The 20,910-nt window shown below is 48.2% G+C and overlaps 1 protein-coding gene across 1 annotated transcript in view; it reads left to right on the top strand.

Moving 5' to 3' along the window:
• The window catches only part of LOC121576767 (yjeF N-terminal domain-containing 3-like), an 86,098-nt gene extending 65,188 nt beyond the window's left edge, over positions 1-20,910 (top strand). The window contains exons 3-7 of the mRNA XM_041890205.1: positions 6,545-6,653; positions 15,785-15,895; positions 18,683-18,796; positions 19,379-19,529; positions 20,560-20,910. Coding sequence (XP_041746139.1) covers positions 6,545-6,653; positions 15,785-15,895; positions 18,683-18,796; positions 19,379-19,529; positions 20,560-20,756 — 682 coding nt within the window. The 3' untranslated portion in view covers positions 20,757-20,910. The remainder of the gene's footprint in view (positions 1-6,544; positions 6,654-15,784; positions 15,896-18,682; positions 18,797-19,378; positions 19,530-20,559) is intronic.

The raw sequence follows: 20,910 nt of genomic DNA, 5'->3' as shown, positions 1-20,910 counted from the left end.
CTGCCCGCTCGGCTTCCTGTCCTGTGCCTGATCCGGTCTCGGGACCTGTCCCATCTCCCGACCACGGCCCTCCGGCTTCCTCCGAGGATGAGGACGTTCACTCGGACCGTTCGGAGGAGTTCTAGCCCTCCTCCGGCTCCCCTCCTCCCGCCCGGCGTGGTGTTGCTCTTGGGACTTCTGGGGCCGTCCCTTGGGGGGGGGGTTCTGTCATGAGCCTCTCACTCCACCGGGTTACCACCTTAATTTTCTTCCACTCTGCTCACCACTCTCTCTACTCAGCCTAACTAGCTCCACCTGTCCCTGCTCTGCTCGGCTCTAATTACTCTGCCAGCTGCGCTGCATTACCCACTAACCTCTCCCAGTATTTATAGCCCTGTCTTTCAGCTCTCCTTTGTCAGATCGTCTGCAAAGCTCACACCCGGAACCTGTTTGCTCGCGCTTCTGGCTCACCCTGGTTTTGTGACCCCGGACCTGCCTGGTTTTTGGATACTCTTCTGCCTCAGGAGATCCAGACCTGCTTCTGCCATTACGACTCCTGACTACTCTTCAATCCCGGTAACTCTGACCAGCCTTCTGCCTTGCTACTACGTATTTTGGATTTCCCTTGAACTGTACTGCTGCCTGGTTTCATTCCGCCCCGTTGTGTCTGTGTTTCCTCCCCCCAGGACTTCTGGACCACCAACCACCGGCGTCATCGGACGCATCGCTGCCACTGGGGGGAGGCACAGACCCAGCACATCGGACGGGATAACCCCTGGAGCCTTCACTCACTCCCTACATCCCTTTCCCCTTAAGTTTAAATAAACTTTCTGGTGTGACGCAATTGTGGTCCTCTTGTCGTCTGTCTGAACCGTGACACTCTCTTTCTCTCCTTCTCTTCCCCTCTCTCTCTTCCTCTCTCCTGTTCTCTGTTGCCTATGGCTGAACTCCTCATGCAAACTAAATTAATCTATGTTGTCTTGATAACACAGGAAAAAACTATCCAAAAACATCTGGGAACATTTGAGCAAATAGGACATCTACATTACTGACTGCAATACAGTTTTGTTATTAGAACGTTGTGACTCCATTGATCAATTCTCACGCTAACAAAATATGTTTGATTACATCTCAGTGCAGATATACACTGAGTATACAAAACATTAAGAACAACACCACCTACAGAGGTGGTCCTCTGTAGCTCAATTGGTAGAGCACGGCGCTTGTAACGCCAGGGTAGAGTTTCGATCCCCGGGACCACCCATATGTAAAGATGTATGCACACATGACTGTAAGTCGCTTTGGATAAAAGAGTCTGCTAAATGGCATATTATTATTATATTATATCCTCTTTCCATTATATACACTGAGTATTCAAAACATTAAGAACATCCTCTTTCCATGACATAGACGGACCAAGTGAATCCAGGTGAAAGCTTTGATCCCTTATTGATGTCACTTGTTAAAATCACTTCAATCAGTCTAGATGAAGGGGAGGAGACAGGTTAAAGAAGGATTTTTAATCCTTGAGACAATTGAGACATGGATTGTGTATGTGTGCCATTCAGAGGGTGAATGGGCAAGACAAAAGATGTACGTGCCTTTGAACAGGGTATGGTAGTAGGTGCCAGGCGCACCGGTTTGTGTCAAGAACTGCAACGCTGCTGGGTCTTTTCAAGCTCAAGTTTCCTGTGTGTATCAAGAATGGTCCACCACCCAAAGGACATCCAGCCAACTTTACACAACTGTGGGAAGCATTGTAGTCAACATGGGCCAGCATCCCTGTGGAAATCTTTAGACACCTTGTAGAGTCCATGCCCCAACGAATTGAGGGGGGAGGGGGTGCAACTCAATATTGGAAAGGTGTTCCTAATGTTTGGTATACTCAGCAGTGGCGGCTGGCCGATAGAGGGCGCTAGGGCGCCGCCCCCTTAAATAAAATTATTTAAAAAAATAAAATAAGAAATAAATAAAAATAATAATAATAATAATAAAAACATCAGTATGTCAATATTTGTGTGTTTGAAATATGGAATGCACACAGTAATATGTGTAAGATATGATAGAAAATCATATTCGCAACCTTTCCTCTGCCTGTCAAACGCCTCGTCAGCTCTGGGCGATACAGAAAGTGCCCCGAGGAGGCGGGTCTACGTAGCAGTTAAGCCAATTGCTAATTTAAGATATGAATGTATGACATAAAATGTAGCCAATCAGCGATCTTAAATCGAATCCAAGGAGGGCAATTATTTTATCGCCCCAAGCTCGCCCCCTGATAAAATAAGGACCGGGCTCCAGTGGCGCCATTTTTACTAGACGACAATGGCGAGCGCAAACGTTACTCCTCCAAGACCCAACCCTAACTCGGTGAAATCTCTCCTCCAAGATCCGTTTGAGAGGAGAACTTTGTCAGAGAAAGTTCGGGTGAAAGAGCTGGGCCCAGATCAACCTGACCTCTCAATCAGACAGCAGGCTAGCGAGAAAGGGAAGCAGTATATGCGCGGCTTCTCCCGTAGCTGGTACACCAGGAAGGCTTGGCTAGCTGGGTGCACTGATGCTAATGCTTTATTTTGCTTTCCGTGCTTGCTTTTTAAAACGACGGGGTCAGATTCAGCATGGACAGGTACCGGAGTGAGGGATATGAAGCACCTGTCAGAGAAGGTAAAGAAACATGAGAACACCAGGGCACACATGGACAACTCTGTAAAGATAGCTGTATTAGGAAGGGTGAACATTGCTACGCAGCTGGATGACGGCCACAGGATTGCGGTGAGGAAACACAATGAGGAGGTGGATAAAAACAGGCACATTCTATCCAAAAATTATCGATTGTGTGAAGTTCTGTGGGGCTTTTGAGTTGGCCTTGCGTGGGCACGAGGAGACTGACTCCTCGGACAACCCCCGGCATTTTCCGGGGCTTAGTGGATTTTGTTGCCTCCTCGACAGTGTGCTGGAGGAGCACCTGAAGACAGCTACCGTTTTTAAGGGCACGTCAAAGACGATACAGAACGAGCTGTTGGACTGTATGCTGTCAGTGCTTAAGGATTACATCCTGGAGGAAGTAAAGAGTGCTGATTTTATCGCCATTCAAGCTGACGAGACGACTGACGCTTTCCACCCACTGCCAGTTGGTGCTTGTGATACGCTACATCGATGCTAAAAGTAACGTCCAAGAGCGTTTTCGAGTTCATTTTGATCGAGAACGCAACCGCCGACACCATCGCTACAGCGCTGCTGGAGAGGCTCAGCACCATACTCTCACATGGACAAAAGGCCAAACTTATTGCCCAGGCTTACGACGGAGCAAGTGTGATGAGGGGAGCCACCGGCGGAGTGCAGCGTAAAATAGTGGATGTGTACGAAAATGCGCACCACGTCCACTGCTATGCACATCAGCTGAACCTCATCATGCAGCAGGCTACTTCACGCATCCCCAGGATCGGCACTTTCTTTCCGACCTTGCAGGATTTTCTGCTTTCTTCTCCAGGTCTCCCAAGCGAACCACCGTGCTTGACGAAGTGGTTGCGCATAGACTCCCCAGAGCCTCTACAACACGGTGGAACTTCCACAGTCGCGCTGTAAACACTGTGTACGAGTACAGGGATGACCTCCTAACGTGTTTCCAGACCATCAGAGACTCTGGGAACTTTGATGCCCCGACTGTCAGAGAGGCGGGGGCTTTGTGAGGATGCTCGAAGACGAGGCTTTCTGTTTTCCTGGCACTGTTCCACAAGATCATGCCAAATGTGGACATGCTTTTCAGCCAGCTGCAGAAGAGGAACATCGACCCTGTCTTCATTAAAGCACTTGTCCAGAGGTTCACAGACAGCATGCTAACAATCAGGTAAATAACTATATTTACTATTGGCTGATAAAGATGTTGTTAGAAAGATGAATAGTTCACTTACAACAGTTTAAAAGCCTAAATGTGTCTGGTCATCAAAGTGAGTGATTATCATAGAGCCGTCACAATTATATTTGCTTTAGTATTTTAAAAGGAAAGAGAAGACACAATCAGACGTTGATAATAATGCAGGAAAGTACTACACAGTTTGTAATAATTATTCAGGTGTCCACCAGGTCAATTTCTAGAAGAGGCCTAGTTGTTATTGAAGATTAACTTTATTGCTAAGTGCACAGCAGAACAAAATGATGTTGCATCCCTCTCACAAATGTAATAGAAAAAGGCTTTAAAACGTAATAACATCAGTTAATTATGTACATCACAGGTTAAAAGCAGTTACTAGACATAGTTTGTGTGTATATACACACTATCTGTCTGTCTGTCTGTCTGTCTGTCTATATATATATATATATATATATATATATATATATATATATATATATATATATATATATATATATATATATAAAAGTCACTGGTTGTGTGTTGAGGGGGAATTACAGTGAGTTAAGAAGTCTGATTGCAAGTTATCAAATTAAACTTTATTTTTTGGACCCAGGGCCTCAATTCCCTCTTTGTGTGGGGACAGCGCATCTGACGAGCAGCAACAGCCCATCAAGCGACGGAGGATGCTGGGACCAGGAGAACAACAGAGGTTGGCTATAGAGGTAAGTTGTGATGTAATTGTCAGTGTTTCCCCCTAGAACTTTTTTCAGGCCTGGTAGTATGTAGCCAAAACCCTGAACAATCAGCACCTTGGTAATCATATACTTGAGTTGGACATAGGCATGTGTCAGTCAGGATCACTTGCATCAAAATAGCTTAATTGCAAATTAAAGCTGATGATGTATCTTTTACAGGTATGTGATACCATCCTGAGTCATGCCAAAGAGAGGTTCTCCTTCACCCAGCACCTCATCAGCGCAACACTATTGCACGGAGAGTTGTTCCCACAACACAGTGTGAAGTTCCCCGATACAGCTCTTGAAACAACCGTGGAGGCGTACCCCAAGTTGAACAAAGCCAAGCTCAAAACCGAACTGTCCCTCATCTATGAGAACAGTGAGTTCAAGGCTTGTAGTGGTGCAGTGCCCCTGTACCAGTTCTTCATGGAGAACAACCTTCAGAGCACTTTCACAGAGACTGCCAGCCTCCTCAAGATCCTCATCACCACACCCATGACAACTGCTGAGTCAGAAAGGTGCTTCTCTACACTGAAAAGGATCAAGACCTTCCTGAGAAACAGCATGACACAGGATCGCCTGAACGCTCTGGCCATGCTCTCCATGGAGAAGAAACTTGTCAGGGACATTCCTGACTTTAATCAAAGGGTCATTGAGAGGTTTGCCACTCAGAAGGACAGACGGGCAAAATTCCTGTACAAATAAGATGACAGACACACACACACAGAGCAGCTCTGGCCGCATGTTTCTTTGTATATAGTTGACCTTAGCATAAAAAATCCAGTTATATATGGTACTCTAGAAAGTCTTAATAGTGTCTTTGCTAATATTACTGTATATATGTTGTTTTGTATCAATTAATTGTTGCAGTTCTGGAGCACATTAACAATTAGTCACATTTAGTATGATCATAAAATACTGTATGCTATTCTTCCAGTCAAAGGTTTGAGTTCATCCACTTGATATCCATTTCTATATTATACATCCTTTTATACAGTGTAAGATTTCCTATAAACTTTATAATAATTTCATGTTAATGTCCACTTTCCACTCTGTTCTGACAGCATGCCTGTTGCGTTGCCTGTTTACTACCAATGGTGAAAAGTTCACTTTAAATGCAAATGAAAGGCTTGGGTTTGTGTAATATGTTTTTGTGTAAGAATGCCTCAACTTTTTAATATTGGCATTAAATAATTACTGAATGTTTCACTGAGCACTGCTGTCCTGCAGTTTGTGTTAAAATATATCGCGATGGTTACAGGAAAAAAAAAGTATGGCACAGCCCCACCGAGAATATTTTTCACCAGCCGCCACTGATACTCAGTGTATGTTATTATACTATATGCTTTGATTATAATATTCTCCATCGTAGTCCCCTGTAGCTCAGTTGGTAGAGCATGGCGCTTGCAACGCCAGGGTTGTGGGTTCGTTTCCCACGGGGGGCCAGTATGAAAAGGTATGCACTCACTAACTGTAAGTCGCTCTGGATAAGAGCGTCTGCTAAATGACTAAAAATGTAAAAATGTATTCAGAGAAAGTATTGATGTAGTACTCCAGCTCTCCACCAGGTGTCTCTAGTGTAATATGGAATAGTGTACTTTCTCTGTGTTTCCACAGCAGCTCCCTCTCTGGTTTAAAGAGCCCACATGCCAGTATTATGACATCAGTTCAGGCCTGGACCTGTTTCAACTGTCAGCCTTACCTGTATACCTGTTTCAGAGCCATGTAAATACCTACTTCATAAACTTCAACTTGGTAGTGTCTTTACACTCAAAGGAAATACCTCAGGCATCAGACAATCCCCAACCAAGCATTTAATCTAACACGCAACACAGCAACAGATGTTTTTGAGGTTTAGGTCTAGTTTGCTGAGAGATGCATAAACAGTGCTACCGTACACAATATATAATTGAATTGTGATTGATTGAATCTGATTGATGATGCTAATGCTATTGCTCTGTGTTGTGTTTCCCTACAGTAAAGTGGAGACAGCAGCCATTGAGACAGAGCTGGTGAGGGACTACAGGTTTGGCCAGCAGCAGCTGATAGAGATCTGGGGGCATGCCTGTGCCATCGCCATCACCAAGGTACTGTATGTACCACCCTTATCCCCCCACTCCTTTTTCCTTCCTCTCTCCAATAATCACCTTTTTCGGGCTACTCATCAATCCATGTATCCATCAATCAATCAATCAATCAAATGTATTTATAAATCCCTTTTTACATCAGCAGATGTCACAAAGTGTTTATACAGAAACCCAGCCTAAACCCCCAAACAGCAAGCAATGCAGATGTAGAAGCACGGTGGCTAGGAAAAACTCCCTAGAAAGGCAGGAACCTAGGAAGCAACCTAAAGAGGAACCAGGCTCTGAGGGGTGGCCAGTCCTCTTCTGGCTGTGCCATCCTTCCTTCCATCCATCCATCTATCTATCCATCCATCCATCCCTCTCTCCCATTCCCAGTCTCTGATGCTGTTTCACCTAATAGTATTTCAAAACCATGCAACTTTCTAAGGGCTCGTGACATATGAACTGTGAATAGAGATTTAGGGAACACACAGGGACTGTTCTGTTCTCTGTGTTTTTGGAAAAAACTTGTTTTTTTGTGTTGACTGGGTCTTTACTTACAGTTGTGGGATAACTGTCCCTCTCATCAGTGCTGTGTCTCTGCTCCATAAATCCTGAGGCACACCAGAGCCTCTGTTCCTCTGTTCACTACTGGGCCTGATGAGAGACTGATCTGCTCCTCTGCTGGGAGCCAGTCTGGCAAGTCCACATGCCCCTTACATCAGACCCCTACATGTGTGTGTGTGTATGTGTGTTCGTCTCTTTGTGTAATGTGTGGTGAGCATCCTGTAAGTTAGTTCTCCCAGCCAGACTGCCTGTGGTCAGCAGTAGCAGGGTATGGAGTGTGGAGCTGTCAGTAACACATGCGGTTCCTTTGACCAGATGGTCGGTTGGTTTAACCCTGTAGTCGTTTCCTCCACAAGAACCCAGTGTGGTGTGATTAATGTTCCCTGAGCTTCCAGACATATGAGACACTTTCCTGTCAGAGAAAAAGAGAGAGAGAAAGAGACCAAGAAAGAGTGAGTGCTCCCCTCAGAGCGTCTGATTACCTCAACCACATCCACCTACCACCATTATCACCAAAAGCCAATGGTCCATGGCTAGAGCGGACCCAGCCGCAGCACACATACTGTAGCTAGACAAACAGTGCCTGGCTCGGCCTGGGCCCGGAGCGGCCAGGGGCTACTGCACCCACACGCATTAAATCACTGTTATTAAGGAAAAGTGCAGTAGTAGGGCTTTGTGATTTCACTGCAGTGGTTGCGGTTGCCAGATAACATTAATTTCTCACAGAGTAAACGCTCCATATACGTCCAAAGACATCCAACCTCCCTGGCAGCAACCACACGGGCCCATCAAGGGTCCATCTCAGTGGTGTTCCTCTGTGATCTGGTGTGCGTGAGTGCAGCGCCTGTGTTCAGCCAAGGGGTTAGGATAGCAGGCAAAGGCCTTTCAGCACCTGGGGAGACAAAGAATGTTCCGCTTCCACGGAGCAGTAAACGCTGGAGTCTGTTGTCCCTGGGTCCCTGTTCTGTCTACTCAAGATGTGTTCAATATGTCAACGTGTCCATTTGAAAAACACATTGATTATCCTGCTCAGCTTTCATCAGGAGTGTGTAGCTGTATGTTTATGTTTGGGTGATTCCTCACGAAACTAGATTAAAAAAAGACCATGATATTTGGGATTTTCACGAAATGTAATCCATAAAAGGGTCCTTTGGAGGAAAGATTGTTGACATATGTTTGACATTTGTATCTTAAAGCATAATTGAGAAATAATTAATTGAAGTTGGAATATTTGTGCCATTTTGGCCTTACCCAGGCTCCATAATGTTTCATCTGTAGATGCTACAAAGCAAAAATGTGTAATACGAAGCTTTATCACCTGCTCTGTAATATGAGTCGTATTTATATATTTTTTATTTTTTTTATACATTAATTTATGAATATTGAAAAATATAAAAAGGTATTTTGTGAAAATACAAAATATCACAGTATTTTTTTGTTCTAGTTTTGTGAGGAATCATCCGTTTATGTGTTTGTATTTGTGGGTGTGGGGGGACACATGGGTGTGGGGGTGTGTGGGTGTGGTGGGACACGTGGGTGTGGGGGCATGTGGGTGTGGGGGCATGTGGGTGTGGTGGGACACATGGGTGTGGGGGCATGTGGGTGTGGTGGGACACGTGGGTGTGGGGGCATGTGGGTGTGGGGGGCATGTGGGTGTGGTGGGACACATGGGTGTGGGGGGCATGTGGGTGTGGGGGGCATGTGGGTGTGGTGGGACACATGGGTGTGGGGGCATGTGGGTGTGGGGGCATGTGGGTGTGGTGGGACACATGGGTGTGGGGGCATGTGGGTGTGGGGGGCATGTGGGTGTGGTGGGACACATGGGTGTGGGGGCATGTGGGTGTGGGGGCATGTGGGTGTGGTGGGACACATGGGTGTGGGGGGCATGTGGGTGTGGGGGCATGTGGGTGTGGTGGGACACATGGGTGTGGGGGCATGTGGGTGTGGGGGGCATGTGGGTGTGGTGGGACACATGGGTGTGGGGGCATGTGGGTGTGGGGGCATGTGGGTGTGGTGGGACACATGGGTGTGGGGGCATGTGGGTGTGGGGGCATGTGGGTGTGGTGGGACACATGGGTGTGGTGGGACACGTGGGTGTGGGGGCATGTGGGTGTGGGGGGCATGTGGGTGTGGTGGGACACATGGGTGTGGGGGCATGTGGGTGTGGGGGCATGTGGGTGTGGTGGGACACATGGGTGTGGGGGCATGTGGGTGTGGGGGCATGTGGGTGTGGTGGGACACATGGGTGTGGGGGCATGTGGGTGTGGGGACACGTGGGTGTGGTGGGACACGTGGGTGTGGTGGGACACATGGGTGGGGGGGCATGTGGGTGTGGGGGCATGTGGGTGTGGTGGGACACATGGGTGTGGGGGCATGTGGGTGTGGGGGGCATGTGGGTGTGGGGGCATGTGGGTGTGGTGGGACACATGGGTGTGGGGGCATGTGGGTGTGGGGGCATGTGGGTGTGGTGGGACACATGGGTGTGGGGGCATGTGGGTGTGGGGGCATGTGGGTGTGGTGGGACACATGGGTGTGGGGGCATGTGGGTGTGGGGGGCATGTGGGTGTGGTGGGACACATGGGTGTGGGGGCATGTGGGTGTGGGGACACGTGGGTGTGGTGGGACACGTGGGTGTGGTGGGACACATGGGTGTGGGGGCATGTGGGTGTGGGGGCATGTGGGTGTGGTGGGACACATGGGTGTGGGGGCATGTGGGTGTGGGGGCATGTGGGTGTGGGGGGCATGTGGGTGTGGTGGGACACATGGGTGTGGGGGCATGTGGGTGTGGGGGGCATGTGGGTGTGGTGGGACACATGGGTGTGGGGGCATGTGGGTGTGGGGGCATGTGGGTGTGGTGGGACACATGGGTGTGGGGGCATGTGGGTGTGGGGGCATGTGGGTGTGGTGGGACACATGGGTGTGGGGGGCATGTGGGTGTGGGGACACGTGGGTGTGGTGGGACACGTGGGTGTGGTGGGACACATGGGTGTGGGGGCATGTGGGTGTGGGGGCATGTGGGTGTGGGGGCATGTGGGTGTGGTGGGACACGTGGGTGTGGTGGGACACATGGGTGTGGGGGGCATGTGGGTGTGGGGGCATGTGGGTGTGGTGGGACACATGGGTGTGGGGGGCATGTGGGTGTGGGGACACGTGGGTGTGGTGGGACACGTGGGTGTGGGGGGCATGTGGGTGTGGTGGGACACATGGGTGTGGGGGGCATGTGGGTGTGGTGGGACACGTGGGTGTGGTGGGACACGTGGGTGTGGGGGCATGTGGGTGTGGGGGCATGTGGGTGTGGTGGGACACATGGGTGTGGGGGCATGTGGGTGTGGGGACACGTGGGTGTGGTGGGACACGTGGGTGTGGGGGCATGTGGGTGTGGTGGGACACATGGGTGTGGGGGCATGTGGGTGTGGTGGGACACGTGGGTGTGGTGGGACACGTGGGTGTGGGGGCATGTGGGTGTGGGGGCATGTGGGTGTGGTGGGACACATGGGTGTGGGGGCATGTGGGTGTGGGGACACGTGGGTGTGGTGGGACACGTGGGTGTGGGGGCATGTGGGTGTGGTGGGACACATGGGTGTGGGGGGCATGTGGGTGTGGTGGGACACGTGGGTGTGGTGGGACACGTGGGTGTGGGGGGCATGTGGGTGTGGGGGGCATGTGGGTGTGGGGGCATGTGTGTGTGGGGGCATGTGTGTGTGTGTGTGTGTGTGGTGGGACACATGGGTGTGGGGGCATGTGGGTGTGGGGGCATGTGTGTGTGTGTGTGTCGTGTGGTGGGACACGTGGGTGTGGGGGCATGTGGGTGTGGGGGCATGTGTGTGTGGGGGCATGTGTGTGTGTGTGTGTCGTGTGGTGGGACACGTGGGTGTGGGGGGCATGTGGGTGTGGGGGCATGTGTGTGTGGGGGGGCATGTGTGTGTGTGTGTGTGTGTGGGTGGGACACATGGGTGTGGGGGGCATGTGGGTGTGGGGGCATGTGTGTGTGGGGGCATGTGTGTGTGTGTGTGTCGTGTGGTGGGACACGTGGGTGTGGGGGCATGTGGGTGTGGGGGCATGTGTGTGTGTGTGTGTCGTGTGGTGGGACACGTGGGTGTGGGGGCATGTGGGTGTGGGGGCATGTGTGTGTGTGTGTGTCGTGTGGTGGGACACGTGGGTGTGGGGGCATGTGGGTGTGGGGGCATGTGTGTGTGTGTGTGTCGTGTGGTGGGACACGTGGGTGTGGGGGCATGTGTGTGTGTGTGTGTGGTGGGACACGTGGGTGTGGGACACGTCGGTGTGGGACACGTGGTGTGGGACACGTGTGTGTGTGGGGGCATGTGGGTGTGGGGGCATGTGTGTGTGTGTGTGTGTCGTGTGGTGGGACACGTGGGTGTGGGGGCATGTGGGTGTGGGGGCATGTGTGTGTGTGTGTGTGTCGTGTGGTGGGACACGTGGGTGTGGGGGCATGTGGGTGTGGGGGCATGTGTGTGTGTGTGTCGTGTGGTGGGACACATGGGTGTGGGGGCATGTGTGTGTGTGGTGGGACACGTGGGTGTGGGACACGTCGGTGTGGGACACGTGGTGTGGGACACGTGTGTGTGTGGGGGCATGTATGTGTTTGTGTGTGTGGTGTGTGTGTCTGTGTCTGTGTGTGTGTGTGTGTGTGTGTGTGTGTGTATCAGGTGGATGAGAGTAGAGGCCCTATAGTGCAGGGATGGGCAACTTTGATGGGGGTGGGGGCCACAAAAATGTTATAACAAATTTTATGCAATTTTACTCATTTTGCCATGGGGCGCAGATTTTTTTTGGCAGTTTTACAGATAATTTCCTGAAATTATGCACATTTTGTCATAGGGTGGAGGCAAATGTTTGCAGTTTTTAATATGATAACTGATGATCAATGGGCCACACCCCGGTTCGTAATTTGGCCATGCTTGCTACAAGTTTATATAGTCTAGCGGTCAGCTAACTTACCAATCAAAAACAAAATTGCTGACATGAACAAAACATTTTTTCGTTTATTGGTCCACGGGCCTACGAAAGGGCAGGCCGCCAGTTGCCCATCCCTGATATAATGTACCTCATTACTATGGATATCAGGTCTTTAGCTCTGATCCCCCCTCCTCTCTCAGTCAACTTACCTTGTAAAATAAAATTAAAAGTAGGCTTAGCCTCTGGGACCTTATTAGAGTCAATACAGCCATTGCTCCTGTGTGTGTGTGTGTGTGTGTGTGTGTGTGTGTGTGTGTGTGTGTGTGTGTGTGTGTGTGTGTGCATGCGTGCGTGCGTACGTACGTGTGCATGCGTGTGCGCACGTGTATGAGGATAGGTACCATGAGCTGACATAACAGCATTCCTCCAGATAGGAGCAAGGGGCAGGGTAGCAGGGTAGCATGGTAGCAGGGTAGCAGGGCTACACCCTGACTACTAAACCCAGACCAGGGCATGCTGCTCCTCTAAAACCAGCTTGTTCCACTGGATGTGAATTTTCGACATCTACTGAAACGACCATCTCTTTAAATCAAATCAAATCAAATCAAATTTTATTGGTCACATGCGCCGAATACAACAGGTGCAGACATTACAGTGAAATGCTTACTTACAGCCCTTAACCAACAGTGCATTTATTTTAAACAAAAAAAGTAAAAATAAAACAACAACAACAAAAAAGAGTGTTGAGAAAAAAAAGAGCAGAAGTAAAATAAAGTGACAGTAGGGAGGCTATATATACAGGGGGGTACCGTTGCAGAGTCAATGTGCGGGGCACCGGCTAGTTGAGGTAGTTGAGGTAATATGTACATGTGGGTAGAGTTAAAGTGACTATGCATAAATACTTAACAGAGTAGCAGCAGCGTAAAAAAGGATGGGGTGGGGGCATTGCAAATAGTCCGGGTAGCCATGATTAGCTGTTCAGGAGTCTTATGGCTTGGGGGTAGAAGCTGTTGAGAAGTCTATTGGACCTAGACTTGGCACTCCGGTACCGCTTGCCGTGCGGTAGCAGAGAGAACAGTCTATGACTAGGGTGGCTGGAGTCTTTGACAATTTTGAGGGCCTTCCTCTGACACCGCCTGGTATAGAGGTCCTGGATGGCAGGAAGCTTTGCCCCAGTGATGTACTGGGCCGTACGCACTACCCTCTGTAGTGCCTTGCGGTCGGAGGCCAAGCAGTTGCCATACCAGGCGGTGATGCAACCAGTCAGGATGCTCTCGATGGTGCAGCTGTAGAATTTTTTTGAGGATCTGAGGACCCATGCCAAATCTTTTTAGTCTCCTGAGGGGGAATAGGCTTTGTCGTGCCCTCTTCACGACTGTCTTGGTGTGTTTGGACCATGATAGTTCGTTGGTGATGTGGACACCAAGGAACTTGAAGCTCTCAACCTGTTCCACTACAGCCCCGTCGATGAGAATGGGGGCGTGCCCAGTCCTCTTTTTTTTCCTGTAGTCCACAATCATCTCCTTTGTCTTGGTCACGTTGAGGGAGGGGTTGTTGTCCTGGCACCACACGACCAGATCTCTGACCTCCTCCCTATAGGCTGTCTCATCGTTGTCGGTGATCAGGCCTACCACTGTTGTGTCGTCGGCAAACTTAATGATGGTGTTGGAGTTGTGCCTGGCCATGCAGTCATGGGTGAACAGAGAGTACAGGAGGGGACTGAGCACGCACCCCTGAGGGGCCCCCGTGTTGAGGATCAGTGTGGCAGATGTGTTGTTACCTACCCTTACCACCTGGGGGCGGCCCGTCAGGAAGTCCAGGATCCAGTTGCAGAGGGAGGTGTTTAGTCCCAGGATCCTTAGCTTAGTGATGAGCTTAGAGGGCACTATGGTGTTGAATGCTGAGCTGTAGTCAATGAATAGCATTCTCACGTAGGTGTTCCTCTTGTCCAGGTGGGAAAGGGCAGTGTGGAGTGCAATAGAGATTGCATCATCTGTGGATCTGTTGGGCGGTATGCAAATTGGAGTGGGTCTAGGGTTTCTGGGATAATGCTGTTGATGTGAGCCATGACCAGCCTTTCAAAGCACTTCATGGCTACAGACGTCAGTGCTACGGGTCGGTAGTCATTTAGGCAGGTTATCTTAGAGTCCTTGGGCACGGGGACTATGGTGGTCTGCTTGAAACATGTTGGTATTACAGACTCAGTCAGGGACATGTTGAAAATGTCAGTGAAGACACTTGCCAGTTGGTCAGCACATGCTCGGAGTACACGTCCTGGTAATCCGTCTGGCCCTGCGGCCTTGTGAATGTTGACCTGCTTAAAAGTCTTACTCACATCGGCTACGGAGAGCGTGATCACATAGTCATCCGGAACAGCTGGTGCTCTCATTAGTCTTTAATCATTCTGTTAGCGCTAATGGCCTAATCCTAAAGCAAGGTGAGATAAGATAGAAAAGATAAGAGGATGCTGCTGTAAAAGGCACTCAGGTTTCACACTGCATTCACAGTATGTGCATATTGAATGTCACTTCCACTCCTATCAGAGATGGCTGGTCCTTATTGGGCTACGGTGCTAATTAGCGTTAGCATTTACCACAGGGGAACAGGTCAGAGAGGGTGTCATCACATCAGCGCAGCGAGAGACACACATGAAAACCCTGTTGCACAGCAGGAGACACACTACTACACCCTTAATGACACCAGGAAGCCGTTTCATCTGTTTCAGCCACTTAGATAAGAAAATGTTGCCTATCTCTTTCCTCTTTCTCGCTACGCGCAGAATGTAGCTTCTGCTGCCGTCATTATCCTTCCACCTCACAGACTCGATGCCGCCATTACCATCCTTCTTTCATCTCATTTAGAGTGTATCTGCTCCCAGACAGAACATTTATGTTACAGATAATGGCTGCTGTCTCTCTTCTACCGGCATAATTACTGTAATTAATGCTTTCATGTCTGTATTAATCTGATACAGCAATTAGAGTATGGCTCCATTTGTTGCACGGTAATGTACCACTCCATTTAGAGTCCCGGTTTTAGCGGCCATATTGAAAGTGGTCCAGTATAATACTTAGTGTTAGGCTACACATTTGGTTTGGTAAAGCTGTTGGAAAGTGAGGTGAGACACCTTTAGCTGTGATGTTGCTAGTAGCTAGCAACACTACATGTTTCACTCCCCTACTGATTCTATTTAGGTGTGAGGAGGAAGATTGGACCACTTAAGTCAACATGCCGTCTCCAGCGGGATAAAGTGGCGGATACCTTTGCTGCCTCTCTTAAGGACGTGTGAGGGGATTTACTGGGGTATGTGCTCTGCCCCTGTAAAACAGAGAAGGGGAGATGCCAGTGGCCCAGTGGGGAAACTCATGGCTCAGGCCTGATGGAAAGTAGTGTGTTATTTAAAGGGAGCAACCTGTGGTGTCCGGCTCTGGTTTTTTTTTCATTCCTGTCAGGGTTATTTTAATGAGTTTGGTGCTTTCTGTCATTAAAAAAAGACCTGGGTGCCATTTCCCCTGGCCATGGCATGGCGTCCCTGGCACGCGAAGGAGAGAGTCTGACAGTGATGGAGGGTCAGTCTGGCGGATGTAATGACCTGTACACTGGACAATGAGTCTACTAGGCTAACTGGTGATGTTTCTGTCTCACTCTCTGTCTCTCTCTCCCTCCAGGCCTTTCCTCTGACCTCCCTGGGTAAGAAGCAGCCAACAGTGTTGGTGGTCTGTGGTCCTGACCAGAACGGCTCCATCGGCCTGGTGTGTGCCCGCCACCTACGCATATTTGTAAGTATACCACAGAAGACTGCACTGGCCATGCACACACCAGCCATCTCACACACATGGCCATGTGGACAATATCAGACTATAGTTACTAATGAAAGAAATGGTTCAGTGAGTTTATTGCAGGATAAAGTAACAAGGCTTCCACTATGTTTAGGAGATTTTCATAAAATCTATAAATAGACCTTAATGATTAATTGATCCATTACGGGATTGAAAATGTCGATGGCATCACTTCATTGTTACCCTCATTAAATACTGTCTGGTTACAGTTGGCACTGGTAGCGTACCATGATGTCATGTTGGTGATGTCATTACTTTAGTCACATTAGTTTGCATGACTGTGGATATGCTGTTCTGTGGTGTGAAGACATTTATTGCAATATTACAGACGATTACAGTACATTAACTAAAAACATAATTTGAATAAGGATTTACACGTTATGATATAGTGAGGCAAGTCTACTATCTTTATTCTATTTGGCCTAAACCATAAATGCGTTTTGGTTTTCCTGCCTTAGAACAGAATGTATCTATATAACTTCACCAAATGTGTCTGAAATGGCAAATATATGGAGCATCGATATATCTGATTAAAACCATGTTGACAGCAGCTGTTAAAGTTGCAAGATGACTGTCTGTGAAGCTCTCAGGGCAGTGACTGGGCCTGGGGTCAACACAGATATATTTTACACCAGGATTCCAGGAATGAATAAAGCACTTCCACATAACTTCGATCCAAATAAAGAAATCATCAGTCGATGAATCCCTGACCGTTGAATCCCATTAGTCTTATTCCATGCAGGATTCACAAGTTCAGGTCTTAAAGAGGTAGTGCACTGCAGCAGATAAGACCAAGGTCTTTAGCTCTGATCTGGGAACTGTACATTTGATTAAACAGAGCGTAGATTACTATTTGGCCACTGGCAAATTAGTTAAACCAGACTGATTTCAAATCAAAATCAAATCATATCCATTTTTATTGGTCACATACACATATTTAGCAGATGTTATTACGGGTGTAGTGAAATGCTTGTGTTCCTAGCTCCAACAGTGCAGTAGTATCTAACAATTCACAACAATACACACAAATCTAAAAGTAAAATAATATTAGGACGAGCAATGTCTGAGTGGCAGTGACTAAAATACAGTCCTGGGCAGTCCTGGGCTAGCCATCCATGTTCACTGAGCTAGCATGTGTCTCAGTATGTTTGGCATGCATCTGTGGTTCTTTCCACTGCTAAATAAATGGTGAGGCAAAATATTGCACACAGAAAAGACAAATAGTCCCCAAGTCAAAGCTCATCTTCATCAGATTCTGTCTGAATATGATTATGTCTGTGACCGTTAGTCCACCCTGTTGTTCAGGCAAGGGAGGATGCACATGATGTTCTACAGTTCTTTCGGAACATAATGCGGTTCTTTCGTGTTTCTTGTGAACAAAAACACCTCGGTGTCTGAAAGAATCAAGTTTATCACATGACTGATGAATCCCAGAGATTCTACAATGTCTTTTCAATGTGGCCTTTGTGTCACTGTTTAAACAAACCACCGTGAATCTCAACGGACTGTGACCAAAGAGAAGACGCTCCTTCAAGGCCTACTCAGAATGCTCATCTTTCAGGAAGAGGAAGTTCAACGGTGGGAACGCTTAACATCAACAAGAAAAGGCGTGTGACCTGTCTGTAACTTGTAGTCATACCTAATTTCTCCTGTATGCCTCTTAGTTGACACTTGTTGACGCTAGAGAGCGTCCTGATGGTGCCTCCGTCCCCGAGGTATGTCTGTCTCATGTTGACGCTGTAACCTTTTCTAGGTCAGGGCACCAAGGGGTCACTAAGGGGTCGCAGCCACCCTAGAGGGACGTCTCTCTCTGGGTTCTTTAGCGGCGGTTATGAAAGATGACGTCAGTTTCCCGTTCTCCGGCCACTGTCGTTGAAGCCTGATTGGTTTAATGTCTCCCAGGAGCGAGTTGGAGCATGTGGACCGACGTCTGGGCTGACAGACCACTTCCCCCTCTGACTGACCAGGGCCAGCTAGTCAGAAATGGAGGGACCTGAACCTCTCACTGCCTGGTTTACATACCCAGCATGACCAGAAAACACAGCAGCACACTGAGGCCCTTTCACATAGACTATTTATCACTGTGATTGAGGCCCATTAGCGGTGGGGATCACGGCTGGCCATCGTTTAACATCACAAGCCACAGGTGTCTGGCTTTCCACTCTCCCTAAACATCTATCATTAATCATGTAGGTGTAGTTTAGTCATCCCAGAGTCCAGAGGGCTAGTAGGCGTACAACGCTGTGCTAACCAGTCTCTGTCTGTCTGTCCAGCCCTGATCTACACACAGACCGACAGACCAGAGGGAGAGAGGGGTAGGAAAACAGCAAAGTATGTTCTCTCTTAAATTGTCACCTTGTTAGAGGGCCTGTATTAATTTATATGGTTACAGAATATTTCATTCATACTTCATTTTCATATACTTTTCCTTTAACTCTGTGTCATTCTCTCTCTCTCTCTCTCTCTCTCTCTCTCTCTCTCTCTCTCTCTCTCTCTCTCTCTCTCTCTCTCTCTCTCTCTCTCTCTCTCTCTCTCTCTCTCTCTCTCTCTCTCTCTCTCTCTCTCTCTCTCTCTCTCTCTCTCTCTCTCTCTCTCTCTCTCTCTCTCTCTCTCTCTCTCTCTCTCTCTCTCTCTCTCTCTATCTCTCTATCTCTCTCTCTCTCTCTCTCTCTCTCTCTCTCACTCTCTCTCTCTCTCTCTCTCTCTCTCTCTCTCTCCTTTCAACAGGAGTATGAGCCCACCATCTACTATCCCAAACGCACCCCTCACACCATTCACCAGGACTTCACAGTTCAGTGTGAGAAGATGGACATCCCATTCCTCTCCTATCTCCCAACAGAGGTGAGCAACATAAAAAAGGACCATAAAACATTAAATGTTAGATGTCAAGTTTAATTCAAGTATTAATTTATGTCTTATACTTTTTATAGACACAAATGAATCCTTGAATTAAACTTGAATTAAACATCTGCTAGCGTAACTGATTTATGAAAGTGCACCTTGCTGGAGCTGTGAGCACAATGTAAAGCTCTTGTCTAGATGCTGACCAGAGTTTGGGTTGTGGTTGTGTTATGGTTGTGTGTTCAGGTGTTGATCAGAGTTTGGGTTGTGGTTGTGTTATGGTTGTGTGTTCAGGTGTTGATCAGAGTTTGGGTTGTGGTTGTGTTATGGTTGTGTGTTCAGGTGTTGATCAGAGTTTGGGTTGTGGTTGTGTTATGGTTGTGTGTTCAGGTGTTGATCAGAGTTTGGGTTGTGGTTGTGTTATGGTTGTGTGTTCAGGTGTTGATCAGAGTTTGGGTTGTGGTTGTGTTATGGTTGTGTGTTCAGGTGTTGATCAGAGTTTGGGTTGTGGTTGTGTTGTGGTTGTGTGTTCAGGTGTTGATCAGAGTTTGAGTTGTGGTTGTGTTATGGTTGTGTATTCAGGTGCAGTTGATCAACGATGCCTATAACCTGGTGATCGATGCCATCCTGGGGCCAGAGACTGACCACACAGACGTGAAGGAGCCCTACGCTGGCATCCTAGTCACTCTGAAGCAGGTCAAGATCCCCATCGTCAGTGTGGACATACCCTCAGGTAAGGCTGAGCGCTCTGCTGCACATTCAACATGTACCAGTGTTGCACAGATGTACAGAAATTTGCCCAAAACAGGATTTTAGCTCTGAGCTAAACACGAATAAGCCATATGAAAAAGAAGAGCCTGTACATGCTCTACCACAGGAGGTTGGTGGCACCTTGATTGGGGAGGACGGGCTCATAGTAATGTCTAAAATGGAGTCAATGGAATGGTATCGAACTCATCAAACACATGGTTTCCATGTATTTGATACATTTTACATTTTAGTCATTTAGCAGACGCTCTTATCCAGAGACCGACTTACAGTTAGTGAGTGCATACATTATTTTTTTATATATACTTTTTTATTTTTCATACTGGCCCCCCGTGGGAATCGAACCCACAACCCTGGCGTTGCAAATGCCATGCTCTACCAAACTGAGCTACATCCCTGCCGGCCATTCCCTCCCCTACCCTGGACAACGCTGGGCCAATTGTGCGCCGCCCCATGGGTCTCCCGGTCACGGCCGGCTACGACAGAGCCTGGATTCGAAACAGGATCTCTAGTGGCACAGCTAGCACTGCGATGCAGTGCCTGATACCATTCCATTCACTCCATTCCAGACATTACTATGAGCCATTCTCCCCTCAGCAGTCTCATGTGTGCTCCACAATACACCTGACCACATTTGCAGCTGCGATAGCCTTTGTCAGATCAACCTCAAGTCATCCTCAACACTGCTGAGCTGTTGAGGCCAACCTGGATGGACTGAGATAGTAAAGCATGTAGCTAAGTGCAGTACATCTATTTGGCCCATTATATCACACCCTCTCCCCATTTCATTTGTTCTGGAATGCTGCTACCTGGCAGGTGTCTCATCTGTAAGATATTAAATGCCGATTAAAGTTGAAAGGAGAAGATCAAGTGAGATACTCACTCTCTCCATTATGTTATTTCACGTGACATAGCTAGTAGATGTCAGCAGGCTAGTTGCCCCATCAATGGAGATGGAATTAAAATGGTGATCATCATTTCTCTGTTTATTAAAGGTTGGGATGTGGACCAGGTGACCTCAGATGGGATCAACCCAGACGTCCTGATCTCGCTTATGGCACCAAAGAGATGCGCCACCAGTTTCACGGGGAAGCACTACTTGGCGGGACGCTTCCTGCCTTATGACATCCAGAAGAAATACGATCTGAACCTGCCAGAATACCCAGGCATAGACAGTGTTATAGAATTGTAAAATCTTCTGTACACCCTCACCAGTCCTCATTTTGGATAAATATGGATAATATATTCACGTTTTGTATTTTATAGATTGTTACTGTGCTTTATTGTTCATGTGCTACAGTGCTATGAAAAAGTATTTGCCCCCTTTCTAATTTTCTCTACTTTTG

Source organism: Coregonus clupeaformis, chromosome 11 (assembly GCF_020615455.1).
Source record: "Coregonus clupeaformis isolate EN_2021a chromosome 11, ASM2061545v1, whole genome shotgun sequence".
In the NCBI taxonomy this organism is placed as follows: Eukaryota; Metazoa; Chordata; class Actinopteri; order Salmoniformes; family Salmonidae; genus Coregonus; species Coregonus clupeaformis.
This window is presented reverse-complemented; position numbering and strand designations above follow the sequence as displayed.